At 38.0% G+C, this 14262-nt stretch overlaps 1 protein-coding gene and 1 long non-coding RNA gene across 19 annotated transcripts in view; one reads left to right on the top strand and one right to left on the bottom strand.

The window, feature by feature from the left end:
- The window catches only part of Para (sodium voltage-gated channel paralytic), a 46077-nt gene that overhangs the window by 9576 nt on the left and 22239 nt on the right, over nt 1-14262 (top strand). For 4 of the 18 annotated variants that reach the window (XM_070299914.1, XM_070299916.1, XM_070299912.1 and 1 more), the window contains 13 exons: nt 784-912; nt 2770-2861; nt 3653-3865; nt 4234-4294; nt 4391-4700; nt 4898-5203; nt 7925-8377; nt 9088-9181; nt 9263-9331; nt 11423-11697; nt 11794-11967; nt 12088-12438; nt 12591-12825. In XM_070299914.1, the coding sequence (XP_070156015.1) occupies nt 784-912; nt 2770-2861; nt 3653-3865; nt 4234-4294; nt 4391-4700; nt 4898-5203; nt 7925-8377; nt 9088-9181; nt 9263-9331; nt 11423-11697; nt 11794-11967; nt 12088-12438; nt 12591-12825 (2762 nt within the window). Of the gene's footprint in view, nt 1-783; nt 913-2769; nt 2862-3652; nt 3866-4233; nt 4295-4390; nt 4701-4897; nt 5204-6967; nt 7025-7924; nt 8378-9087; nt 9182-9262; nt 9332-11422; nt 11698-11793; nt 11968-12087; nt 12439-12590; nt 12826-14262 lie in introns of all 18 variants that reach the window. The other 14 variants (XM_070299910.1, XM_070299905.1, XM_070299906.1 and 11 more) reach the window with 7 other exon arrangements.
- The window catches only part of LOC138935401 (uncharacterized), a 34563-nt gene continuing 29688 nt past the window's right edge, over nt 9388-14262 (bottom strand). The window contains exons 2-3 of the long non-coding RNA XR_011447244.1: nt 9832-10036; nt 9388-9716 (exon numbers count right to left, since the gene is read on the bottom strand). This is a non-coding gene — a long non-coding RNA (uncharacterized lncRNA). The remainder of the gene's footprint in view (nt 9717-9831; nt 10037-14262) is intronic.

Genomic DNA, 14262 nt, shown 5'->3' with positions numbered 1-14262 from the left:
TGCGGACGTAATTTTCGCGAATTTTGGAAAATTTCAGAAAATAATCTAAAAAAAATTCAAGAGTGAGCCAGCAAATATCTATTATCTCATTCTAATATCGTTTATATTATATGTTTATAATTGTTGTATGTTAGCATCTCGATGTGTCAAATGCAAAGAAAGAGAATAGAAGATTTGAATTTTATTATTTTGTGCATTTTATCGTGTCTTTTTATTGCACTTAAGCGATAGATACCATATATGTGACGGCTCTGTTCCAAATGTGACAAAATATGTTTTACAAATTCGCTATGAATAATTCATTCGCGTGTACCGCGTTTGATGATGCGAACATACACGATAGCTCATTTATACGTTGATAGGTGATAAAGAAAGTTAATGGTCGGAGATTATCGCTGAATAGATACGATTAGTCTGGTTTGCAATTTAATAAAAAATTTCTTTGCTCGCATGTATATATATGTGTGTGTGTTTTTACATTTATTAAATAAAATTTCTTATATCGTATATTGTGAAATTTACATATTATAAAGATACAATAGCAGATACGTGTCCATTAATGATACAACAAAATAATTAACTTAATATGAAAGATAATTGTAATAAGTTTAGCGTAGAAATGTTATTACATAGCGATAATTATATGACCGCTCTCGTATTTTGCGAGAATATTAATTTGCGCGTCTTTTTCAGCTGCGATTCTGAACGCGCTGAGACAAAATAGATAACAATCACGATGCAAGACGCACTTAAAAAGCTGAGTGGTGTATTTGTTGTTTTCAGAGTGATATTTACGGGCATCTACACATTTGAATCCGCCGTTAAGGTGATGGCGAGGGGTTTCATTCTGCAGCCTTTTACCTATCTTAGAGATGCATGGAATTGGCTCGACTTCGTAGTTATAGCTTTAGCGTGAGTAGTTAAAACTTATTTTTATTAAAGAAAGGAAGGGAGGGAAAAAGAGGCAGACTATGAGAGCGAGAGAGAGAAAGAAAGAGGGAATAAAAATAAAACATAAAAAGACGGACGCGAGTACGGTTTTTGTCCGTCATATTTGATAGAGTATGATGGATAAAAAAGGGACAAAAGGATCGTCGCCATTTTGTCGAGGAAAAGTCATCGTGGAGATCCTGCGCATACTAACGAAGGTGTTCAAGACTATCGCTTTTATTTTTGTATAAATTATATATCAGGCTAATTACTTTTCGTAGCAAGATATCGAAGATCAGAATTTTTATCTCGTACCTTTATCTTTTTCAGAAATCTAAAACTGGCTTTCCTAAAATTTACGATGATCTTTATACAGAAATTCTATTTATAAATCATTTTAATAGTAAACAGAGTGAAAAATAAGAGATAATTTACTGGCTATTAATGTAATTAAAAAAGGGAAGAATTCCTAAACATATATTATATATATATATATATATATATACATATACAATATATATGTATATCGCGATTGCGACGACAAATATGGTAATCGAAATTAGTTATTACAATCTTTTTATATAACGTACTTTAAAATAGCGACGCGTTATATCCACGAAACGTTAATTAGCATCAAGTTAGATCACATTCCAGGTTACGACAGTAGACTACACTCCGCTAGATCCGTTGAGTACGCTAACCGTAAGATTTCCGTAGCATCTCAATTAATATTCGATCTTCGTTCACATCACGCCCCATCACAATACACATACCTACAGACACGTACGCGCATACACGCATACACACTCTGGGGTTTATATATTCTATAGGTACTTAAATTAGTTTTTTTCACACCTAGATAGGGATAGTATTATTTCTTATCTATTAGTGACTAATTAAAGGAGAGTTTATCTATTATAATTGCCAATATGTAATATGTTGATTAGACATTAGTATTTTTACGTCGAGTCGATTAAGTCAGTTGATTATATAATTGTTGTAGTTTTTAGTACATATATCTCTATACATACATTCTCTTACTTCAGTAATTGTTTATAGATGATTACGATTACGTGTATATTTTATTCGATATGCGGGTATTCGACTGCGCATCGTAATATCGCCAATCGCGTGCCACGGGATTCAACAATTTTCTCGCTATATTTGCGAAATCGCTCTTTTTTTTTTTTTTTTTCGGAATAACATTTTGCTTTCTGTTATTCTCGTGACGAAGCTAACAACGATATCGGAAAACGATTACGGATTTCATATTCTACTTCGAAGATTTAAGAAGCGCTCGTATTAGAACTATAGCTCATGAAATTTTAATATCGTAAACTGGAACTTGAAAAGCTGTTTGTTCTCTTCGAGATTGTTGTAAATTAAAGACTTAAAGGGGTTGAGAATTTATTTATTTATCCATTGACGAGAATAATTTTTTGAGATGAATAGAAATACAGAATGTCTAATGTATAAAAATAAAAAAAAATTGTTTTAAATTAAGAAAAAATAACGCAATGGTCGCGTTATCGATTTTTGCTTTACAAATTTGCTTCAATATCGTAGCTTCGAAGGGGAAAGTAATGGAAATAATGGAAATAATCTTGGAATCCGTGGCAAGCGGCGCACGACTGTGTTACATTGAATCGTGCATGCAGTAATAGCTACCTTACGGTTTACATTGCAGTTCGTGCAAACTTTTTGGTAGGCCATAGGAAATGTAGCGAGTAAGCGTTTGCGTAACTAACCACTCTCCCCCGCCCCCATCTCTTTTTCTTAACTCGTTTTGTCTTTTTGTTTGTATCACTGTAATGTGTGTGATGTTCGGGTGTATTGCAGTTATGTGACGATGGGCATAGATCTAGGCAACCTTGCCGCTCTCAGGACATTTCGAGTCCTCCGAGCCTTGAAGACTGTCGCTATTGTACCAGGTATGCTTAGAGTATAGAAGTGGTTGTAGACGCAAATATATACGTAGTGATTTTAGACGATACAAACTCCGTCGCGATCGCCGTACACGTTTTCTCACGTATCTCGTCTCACACGTCTACGACAGTATCATTTCACTGCTTCTATCGCCTTTCGCATCGTTGCCGTCCCTCCTTTTTTTTCCATTTGCCACCTGGTATTTTCGCGCTTTTCGATATTTTCTCCGCGAATCCGATTTCCGGTTTATTTCTTCTCCGTTTTTATTTTCATTGCCTTCCCTGCTCTCAGGGTGAAATAAATTATCCAATTCGAGGCACTTGAAATTCCCTTGGACAGAAAATGAATGGAGATAGAAAAGATAAACTTGATCGCACATCATGTCTGACGATTTATCGAGAAGAAGATGTCTTTGACAATTATTACATAGTTTGTTTTTGATCTTGGTTGTAAATTTTATAAGAGCATGTACATCAAAGTCTCTCGTTTCGATATGATATTAAATAAGCATTCATGTTTTGCTGTCTATAAAAAAAAAAAAAACGCATGCATCGTGATGCTCTTCCCTTACTGTCCAAAATTAAATATTTTTTCTTCCTTTTCTCGACTTTCCCTTTTTATCGAGTCCTCCGACAGATACTCGTTTCATACTTCATCCACATGCCTGGCTCAATCGAATCGCCATCTCGTTCGCACGACAAGTCGGTCGGTGTCTCTCCAAATTGTCGTCGAGAGACGTTATGTTACAGGCCTCATACTGAAATCCACTGTATCTTTCTCTGTTCTCGTTGCCTAGGTCTGAAAACCATTGTCGGCGCTGTGATAGAATCCGTGAAGAACCTGCGCGATGTGATAATCCTGACGATGTTCTCCCTCTCCGTCTTTGCGCTTATGGGCCTTCAAATTTACATGGGGGTCCTTACGCAAAAGTGTATAAAAAACTTTCCCGAGGATGGCTCCTGGGGTAATCTCACCGACGAGAATTGGGAGCGATTCGTTAGTAACGAAAGTAAGTAGCCTCGTGATTATTCGTGAAATTAATCGTACGAGTCCGAAAAATCACTTGAAATCTTAATGTAATAAAAAAAGACATCCGAGATATTTAATGTTTTTGATGTTGCTCGTCCAAATGTCTCGTCTGAAAAAATTCACAAAATACGATCGGTGGCTTATATACAGGCCGTGTAAAATTTCAGTACTACACCTTTAAGCGTAAATGTCACCGTTAATAAAGGGCTTTGTGCAAGATAGAACGAGATGCAATTATTTGTGAGGCCAATTGATTGTCTAATGAAAATCATGAGATCTTTTTTGTGATAAATTAATTTCCGATAATCAATTATTAAATTGCGCTTTATTGTTATCTGTACCATGCAGCTAATTGGTACGTGGACGAGGCCAAAAATATGCCCTTATGTGGAAATTCATCGGGGGCGGGGTAAGTCGATGTATAATTCGCTTATCGAGTTCCTCTACTTGCAAATATCGATGCAAGAAAGTTCGCGCGAAAAGTAATATTTCCCGGTGGTTACAGGCAGTGCCTTCCCGGCTACACGTGTTTACAAGGGTACGGCGAAAATCCGAATTATGGTTACACGAGTTTCGACACTTTTGGTTGGGCATTGCTCTCCGCTTTTCGTCTCATGACTCAGGATTATTGGGAGAATCTGTATCAACTGGTGTTAAGATCGGCCGGACCGTGGCACATGCTCTTCTTCATCGTGATCATCTTCCTCGGATCCTTCTATCTCGTCAACTTGATCCTCGCTATTGTCGCGATGTCGTACGACGAGTTGCAAAAGAAGGCCGAAGAGGAGGAGGCCGCCGAGGAAGAAGCTATAAGAGTAAGTACTAGAAGTATATAGAGTATTGAAATTAAAATTGATTTCTGGCCAAATTTTTTAAATTAAACACAAATTCAATTATAGTTTTTAAACGATTAAAGAGAAATATATTTATTGTTTCGCGAATTTAAATCTTAAAAGCGAATTGGCTGTTAGAATTGGAAGAAAGGATCGATATATTCGATGAATGTCAACAGGAAGCCGAGGAAGCTGCACTGGCGAAAGAGAACAAGCTCGCGGCGCGAGAGGCTGCGGCCGCGGCGAAGGAGGCTGCAGCCGTAGCGAGGGAGGCTGCAGCGGTGGCCGCGGAGCAGATCGTCAAGTCCCCCTCGGATTTTTCGTGCCACAGTTACGAGCTGTTCGTTGGCCAGGAGAAGGGTAACGACGACAACAACAAGGAGAAGATGAGCATACGTTCGATCGAGTCCATCAGCGATCAGAGGCACATCAAGCAGATCAACAACAATCACAGCGCTGCCAATAAAGTGCGAAAAGTCAGCGCCGTAAGTATCCGGCTGTTGGACGATATATATATGTATATATATATACAATATATATATATATATATACATATATGTATCGACCTTCTTTCGCGTCGTAATGTAACGTGTTGGCCCTGTTATCAACCTCATAATCTCCCGACCTCGCTCCTACGAGAGCAACTTATGCGAGGCTATTCGATCCGACTCGACTCGTCGGTAGACTTTGCGATTGATCGCGAAATTTGAAATCCCTCTCGCTTCCAAGTCAGGCCAAAAGCTTACTTTCCGGATATATATATGTATATACACACGTAAAACTTGAACAGTGATATATGCATGTAACTCACCTATTTAAGACGGAGACTACGCAGATCATTAGAGTAAACTTATAAAACGGCGAATACATCTGGTTAGATAAACTTGGTAATAACTTACGTGCTGTTACGCAGGTATCGAACGGATGAAGTTAAATATCCGATAGGATATTCATCCTAATCAATTTTATCAGGATTAGAAAAACGTAATGTAATAGATGGTGTCAGGTGTGATTAAATTAAATATTTTCATATCTCAATATCTCTTAACGCTTTGTCTTAATACAGAGCAAAAGGAAAAAATAGCCGCGACGAGTCGAGCCTTCCCGTAATATCTGTTCTGTAGCATGCTTGGCGCATATAGGACGTTCCAAAAAATATTTATCTGTGTAGCAGGGTTGTAACAACTTTGAAAGTTTTGATATGGATTTTCGTAGCGGATGTGTGTTTAAAAAGATTCCAATTTTTATGTCCGTGTAATTGCCGTAGAAATTTCATTCGTTAAATTTTTAGCACGTCGTATTTTAACAAAGATATACTGGCAATTTTCAGCCTCTCTAAAAGCTCTGCTATTCTCGTATATCTTTTTTGGGATTTGCTACAATTGCTCGTATTATGTCATGGGACCCTTTGGATATATATATATATACATATGTATAGGTGGCTTTATACGCATAGAACCTATCTCCCATCATTGATCGTTCGCTCTAGTTATAACGTAAATACATACATCTTCAACGTGTCGAGTATCACTGCTTCGATCTTGCGATTGCGCGTAGTTGTAACGCGCGGAACAGTGAATATCGGTCGTATCGACACAGCGCATACCGGACATACATCCAATTCAGTCCTGTTTTACGGAGCCATATGCATGCAGAGAAGTATATGCTGTGATTTAGTATCTCTAGCGGAGAGACGAAATATCGGCTGTTGCTTGAATCGATACTTGCTCGAAAACGCTATTTGCCCGAGAAATTTTAATAAATGCCAACTAATTAATTTTTTTATTTCCTTCTTTTTCTTTTTCATTTAACAATATATGTGTACAAACTTTTTAATTAAGATAACGCAAAAGATTCGATAATAACGTACCTCGTGTATACCGACAATGAATGTATGGTACACGTACATTCGCTCTGACTAATTGACGCGATTGGATGAAATGTAATCGCCGATATATCATCATGTCTCTATAGATCCACGTTTTTCTTTTCCTTTTCGCTAGATTCGTGAAACTTGTCTCCCTCGACAAGAATATTTTCTTTATGATCCTTGTAATTTTCTTTTCCCCTCTCTCTCTCTTTTTTTTCTATCTCTAATCAGTATCGTAATCACATTCACGATTGTGTTATGTGTGCTTCTGCAAGTGTTATGTCATACTCTACCTATTTCGAGTGCCTCGTTGGTGTACACATTAGATCACGTTACGAGCCGTTTGGTAGGAGATATCTTTTCTTGTTTTTTTCTTAAGGTCCCTCGCGCCGCTAATGGCCAGTTTACTTATGCCTACCAGGAAAGTCTACGGAAGGTACGTGTGTCACGACGTGTGTCTATCAGCACCGACCGTACGTACACTAAATAGCACCATAGGACCCGATCACGATCTCTCATAAATGATATTATCATCTCGAGACCGCTGCCATTCATCAATGCTCCGCGCGTTACGAGTCGCAGTTATATTGTGGGACGATGTGTCTTATAAATTGCTCGTTTTGTCTTCGCTTTAACGGATACCTGGCTCGTGACAAACGTCACAATCATCACCGATGATCGATCGTTTCGCGTCTGTCTCTCGCGTAATAACGAATCAATAGCGAAATGCCTGACACGTTTCGTTAAACGTTTATTCTTCTCTTTCTTCTTTTTCCTTTAATGAATCACACGTATGATAAAATTAATCACCGCGTCCACCGCATATTCACTTGGAAGATGATCAAGGCAATCCGATACTATCGATTCGTTTCGTAACTGGATAGTTAAAATAGGGAACCGGGATGAGATGCTGAACGGCAAGTTTGATCGAAGAGTTATCTGCTGTGTAACAATTTCGATTGAAATCTTTTAAATACCTAAAGATATCTTTTGCCATTTTCCTGTAATTTGGAAGGCGATATTACGGCGATCTTTCTCAAACGACGCTAACGATAATATTCATGCATCACAGCTCGTGACTCTTTAAACTATCCGTTAAGCTTGTGTTAGGTTGCGATCGATTTCGCGAGCGGGAAATGTCACGATCATCCCGAGAGAGAGAGAGAGAGAGAGAGAGAGAGAGAGAGTCACTCCATCAACGAGAAAAAGAGATAGGAAGAGGAGGAAAGAGAGAAATAAAGAGAGAGACAGTCTTTCCGGCTGGTCCTCGCCTTCCGGAGAAGAATGGAGAGAGAGAGAGAGAGAAAAGCGGTGGACCACCTTGTTATAATTTCAGGCGAGCCTGAGCCTACCCGGCTCACCGTTCAATCTGCGCCGCAGCAGCCGTGGCAGCCACCAATTTACAATACGCAACGGCCGCGGCCGATGCTTCGTCCCGCCGGGCGGCGATCGGAAGCCCCTCGTGTTGTCAACGTACCTGGATGCCCAGGAACATCTACCCTACGCCGACGACTCGAACGCGGTCACGCCTATGTCCGAGGAGAACGGCACGATTGTGGTACCGGTGTACTACGCGAATCTCGGCTCGCGTCACTCATCGTACACGTCCCACACGTCGCGGCTCTCCTACACGTCCCACGGCGATCTAGCGTTCCCCGGCATCCGCGGCATCGATAGCATCGGCAAGCAGATCACCAAGCAGGAGCAGATCCTCAGGAATCGTACCAACAAACAGACGACGCCTGTCAACGGCCATGCTATGGACACCAATCAGAAGTCCTATCACTTTGTAAGTCTTTCAATTATTCGCGAAGACCGCGAGAGTGCAAGGGTCGATGTAAACGAGCTTAATTGATAATAAATATATGAAAAAGTTTGTTACATTGGGGGAGAAACGCAGCGTTGAGTTCCTCGCAAAGAATGCAATATCAGTGTTTACGCATGATTCATGTATATGTATGCATTTGATCATTTCTATCAATTTCAATTCTTGTTGACAATAATTGATCGTAAATATGGTACCGCGTTGCAAGCACATTTGCGTAAAGTTGTCATTTATGTCTGTACACGAAGACTCGATGTGTATAATGCTTGAATGCACACGTAGAAAATTTTACAGTACAACATATTACATAAAAAAAAAAAAAAAAAAAAATACATTCCCTTTTACAATATTTATTGTAACGCTGAAATATAATGACATTAAGATATTTATTACTATAAAAATTATAAATTATGCTTTTTTTTATTATATTTGTTAATGACCACGCAAATGTATGTACATCGAAATATTTAAATAATTACAATACTCCTTTGTAAAATATAATATACATAATATTATTGAAGAAAAATATCGTGCGCGAGATTTCTCTTATAAATTAGTATGTTCCATTATACAAATTATATTGTTATTTTTATCGTAACATTTTCTCCGTGCACAACAGCGATAATACCGCACAACGAACGGCGATTTTTGTAATAATTCTATGAATTTTTTAGGAAACCGATTTGGAAGATCCCATGGGCAAGACCAAGCAACAAGACAATCCGTTCATCGAGCCGTCTCAGCAGCATACCGTGGTTGACATGAAGGGTGAGATTGAGTTACTAAATAATTAGCGAATGATCCCTCGAGCAATTGAAACTTACTTTGTCGTATCTCGTTTTTTCGCAGACGTGATGGTGTTGAACGACATCATCGAGCAGGCCGCCGGTCGCCAGAGCCAAACGCCGGAGCAAGAAGGTAATGTCCTCTCTGTCCGCATCTCCTTTGCCAAGAAGTATCTCGAAGAATTTTTTTTTTCTCTTTTTCATAAAATTTATTTTCCGTTCACTCCTCGTCGCAAATGTGTATATCCTGTTTATCGTGCGATAAGCATCCCTCGCCGCTCGATGTTCGTCATATGGTTTAAGATTCTCCCGTTACATATACTATTATATTCCCTTGCGTCGGTATTTATTTTGCTGAACGTACCCTAGATAATCCCCCGCGCGCGCCTTGTACATAGTGACAACAGACCAAACAAATTTTCAGCTTTAATGTTTCAATCCAGCCGACGCCGCAGTAAGATCGCACGCGTGTTTCCTTCGATTTTCGTTTACGATTCAGCATGGTGTGTAATTTAACGCTATACACATATATGTATAAATACAATGGATCGATATTACACATATTGCCAGCAAGAATTTGATATCAAGTATCTGAATGATAAAATGAATGGTAAAATGCAGGGTATATCGTACCTCGTCTGAGCAGCGTGATCCAACGAGAAAGATTTGCGGCTCGTGGCCCTTCGAGGGTGATTTGTGAGAGTAATTTTTTTGGGGAAACAGAGTTTGTTTCGTTTCCTGCGACATGACACAGATTACCACCTTCGCCGCAGCTGCACGATTTTGGTCGCTTCATGCTTCTTTTGGATTATCTCAATCGTCAAGCCGTAATAATTCACTGCGACAATTTTCAAAAAATATATTATCTTCAAGATTCTTTTCTCGCTCTAAACATATTATATTTATGTATATGGGGAAAAAAAAACTTATAAATATATTTATATTTATAAAAAAATATGATGATACAAATAAAATATTGATTTTATAATTTTGAGTATAAAATTGATTTTCTTTTTTAATTTGGAAGAGGGGAAAAAATTTATTTAAAATTATATCCTCGATATTTCTTCTTTTTTATTCTTCATCGATGATTGAGAGATCTTGTTTATCTTTTATTTCCGATAGAAAACTGCAGCGATTTTGGTTAATCTTTCAATATTTTGCACATGCACCGCCGGGTTGAAGGGCACTATTGCGTTCGTTTACCGAGTGCACAATACGACAAGAAATCGGCGTATTTTGAAAAAAATAGAGATATCCGGCAACGCGTTGTCAGTCTTCGCGAAAGATATTCGGTCACCTACGATTCTAGCTTTTGCACGCAAAGCTGTAAATCGCACTTTCGTTTTATTGCATCTGCGAATTTCGTCGATATAGCTATTCGCGAAGACAGTACTTTATTGACAATTATATGCTCACTTGGCACTTGATTTGAGATCGAAATATACAGTGTGTGACATCGTTTGTTAACTGTATGTAATTGTAAAATGTTTGAGTTACAAAGGATTCCACATGGTTACGTTTACTCTTGGTTATCATTAATCGCTTAATTGCATCAATTAATCCTTTCGCTGCAGAAATATTTCTCTTAAAAATCAGATTATAAGCAAGATTATGTCTTCTAAGTTTAATATACTTGTATTATCGTAATAATTTTTGACTTGATTTAATTTTAAGAGAAATGATAATATGACTTATATTAATGACGAAAGTATTGAAATAAAATTAACTCATTTGTTTAAAATGTTGTAATAATTAATCTTAATTTCTCGATGGCGCTATAATATAATTATATTATTCGTGGCATAGCACATTATTTGTACCATTGATGTTTACTGCAATGATGTTTTTGTTAAAAAAAAAAAAAAAAAAAAAAAATCATTAATATAACAATATTTACTTATATTTAGATGTATGAGCCTTTATACAAAAAAGAAAATTATAACATTTTGAAAAGGATATATTTTATATCTCAAGATATTTTAAGCATAGTGCATTTTTTACGTATCCAGATTCATATTACATGTTTTGTTTCACTCATTGATTAAGTATGTGCGTATGTGTGTGTGCCTTTTTTTTTTTTTTTAATTTTGCCACGCCTTCCGCTTGTCTGCCTGCCTGTAAATATAATCTGTGATCTCGAAGAATGAGAACCTGACCAAAGAAAAAAACCTCTTTCCCCAAAAAGAGTGGTGCCAGACAAAATTACTAACGCGCGTTACAGTTTCGACCTATTACTTTCCGACAGACGACGATGAAGAAGGGCCTACGTTCAAGGACAAGTTATTGGCCGGAATATTCCGTTGTATCGACATCTTTTGCGTCTGGGACTGCTGCTGGCTATGGCTCGAGTTTCAAAAGTACGTGTCCTTGTTGGTCTTTGATCCGTTCGTAGAGCTCTTCATCACGCTCTGCATCGTCGTCAATACGCTCTTCATGGCGTTGGATCACCACGATATGGACAAAGATATGGAGAGAGTTCTCAAATCTGGCAATTACGTGAGTATCTACGTGATTGAATTGTTTAAAGACTTAATGAGATCGAAAGGTTCGAACATTTCCATCGTTATCGATCATCTACAATTGAAATTCTAGTTCTTCACTGCAACATTCGGTATCGAAGCGACTCTGAAGCTGATAGCGATGAGCCCAAAATATTATTTTCAAGAAGGCTGGAATATCTTTGATTTTATAATCGTCGCTCTTTCGCTTCTGGAGTTGGGTCTGGAAGGTGTGCAAGGTCTATCAGTATTACGATCATTCAGATTGGTGAGTGTCATATATATTTTATTTTCTCTCATGCGTTTTTATATAATTTACAATTCCATTAATCGATGAGCGATTATTTTACGAATAAAATAAAGCATAAAAATAAATGATTCTTTTCAGCTAAGAGTGTTCAAGCTGGCTAAATCATGGCCTACGCTGAATCTGCTGATCTCCATCATGGGCAGAACGGTGGGCGCGCTGGGTAATTTGACGTTCGTATTGTGCATCATTATCTTCATTTTCGCCGTGATGGGTATGCAGCTTTTCGGCAAGAATTACATCGACAACATGCATCTCTTCCCGGACGAGGAATTGCCCAGATGGAACTTCACCGATTTCATGCATTCCTTTATGATCGTTTTTCGAGTGCTGTGCGGAGAGTGGATCGAGTCTATGTGGGATTGTATGCTGGTCGGCGATGTCTCTTGCATACCATTCTTCTTAGCCACCGTCGTCATCGGTAACTTGGTCGTAAGTATAAATGCAATATCTCTCTTTGATGATGCAGGTTTTAAAATCGATATAAAAAATATTCCTTGTTTTATACGAGAGAGGAAGAATTATAAAAATCTTGATTCATGAGCGAATCATCGATAAACGGATGTTATTTTTCCATGGAACAGGTCCTGAATCTCTTCTTAGCTCTGTTGCTGAGCAACTTCGGCTCGTCGAATCTGTCAGCCCCGACCGCGGACAACGACACGAACAAGATCGCGGAGGCCATCGATCGCATAGCGCGTTTCATTAAGTGGATCAAGCGAAATATTCTTTTCATTGCTAAGTTGATGCGAGCCAAACTCACCAATCAGATATCCGATCAGGCGCCAGGTGAGGGACCGTCCAACAGTTGGAAAGAAGGTTTATATCCAATCAGATCGCTTGCTGTGTGCGCTGTGTAGTTTCGTGGCACTGTCTTTCAGTTTTTGCTTTACACTTTTACAAATTTGACTGGTGCCAGTCGGCGATCAATCGTAGTAGAACATGCGCGATGATGATCTACGATCTATAATGTAGATAAAGATTCAAGCAAGCCAGATTCAATAGTTTTTGTGTTGCTCTCAAGATTACAAATTGAATACGTTATTCTATATCGCTCACTTAGTGTTTTATGCATCTCTATCGACTTGTTAATTGTACAACTATATTTGCCGTGTAAAGCACGTGTACATACGTCGGCTGGCACGTTCGATTTATTACGCAGACTCTTTCAATTTTACTTGGTTTGCTATTCTGCTCCGTTAAAAATCGACGTATTGCATTGTAATAAAATTCGTGGACTTACGATCTGATACGAATAACAAAAGTTTCAACTGTTTCTTTCGGCTCGGGATTAACCATCGAGCCTAATAATCATCTTAGATTCAATAACTTTCGGAAACAACGAAAAGAGAGAAATTAATAATTCGATGTTTAATGCACGATGGGATTAATTGCGAATTAAGTTTTGTTTCGCTGATTAGCTGCCTGGCAGTTATACGTTGCTATGCATTTTATTTTACGAAGACGTATTTTACTACGTAATTTCAGTGGATTTGTCAACGAGATGAAGTTGGTCGTCTCTTCAGCAGGACGCGGATTTATCATTAAGCAGAATTTAATCATAAGAACTTGCGTGATGCGTGCCGCATTTCTGTCAATAGCTATAAATTGTCTCGATTAGAAAAAAAATCTGGGATTCATTTGGTTCGAACAAGAATATGTTGATACTGAATGCTGTGAATTTTTAAAGATATCTTGTGTACATGTATGTGTGTGTGAGAGTAGCTTCTTCAAACATCATGTATTTTTAAAACTATGTTCCCATGTTGATCCATAGAGGAGAAATTAGATTTCTTTATTTCGATTAAATTGACTTAAGCGTTAAATAATTGCGCCATTAGTAAAATCAATCGACGAATCTACGCGATTCGTTCATTACGAAAATCCTAGAAATCATTAGAAGTCTTTACAAATATAAAATGTGCCGATGCAGCAGGTATCACGCGTAAAATAATGTGCGAATCGAGATCGCATCGTTTCCAAACCGAGTCATTTCATATCACCAAATATATATGACACCGTACACAATTGCATGCAAACACAATACCATCACGTTACATTAATCCTGATTTCTCGATCCGACATATTGGGGATCGCGACGGAAAACAATGCATATATGTGTATGTAAGAAGAACATGTATATATACATATATATGGGAAGAAGTTTTGTATATCTATAATTTTCAACGCGTTCCAATTTGTTTTCCGATACGAATCTCCGTTATAAGAGCAGATTAGAGATTTAACTGTGTATAA

The sequence above is a fragment of the Polyergus mexicanus genome, unplaced genomic scaffold (assembly GCF_030449975.1).
Source record: "Polyergus mexicanus isolate NDT 795.1 unplaced genomic scaffold, iyPolMexi1.0 SCAF_8, whole genome shotgun sequence".
Lineage (NCBI taxonomy): Eukaryota > Metazoa > Arthropoda > Insecta > Hymenoptera > Formicidae > Polyergus > Polyergus mexicanus.
Note: the sequence above shows the minus strand (reverse complement) of the source record. Positions and strands in the feature narration are given on the sequence as shown.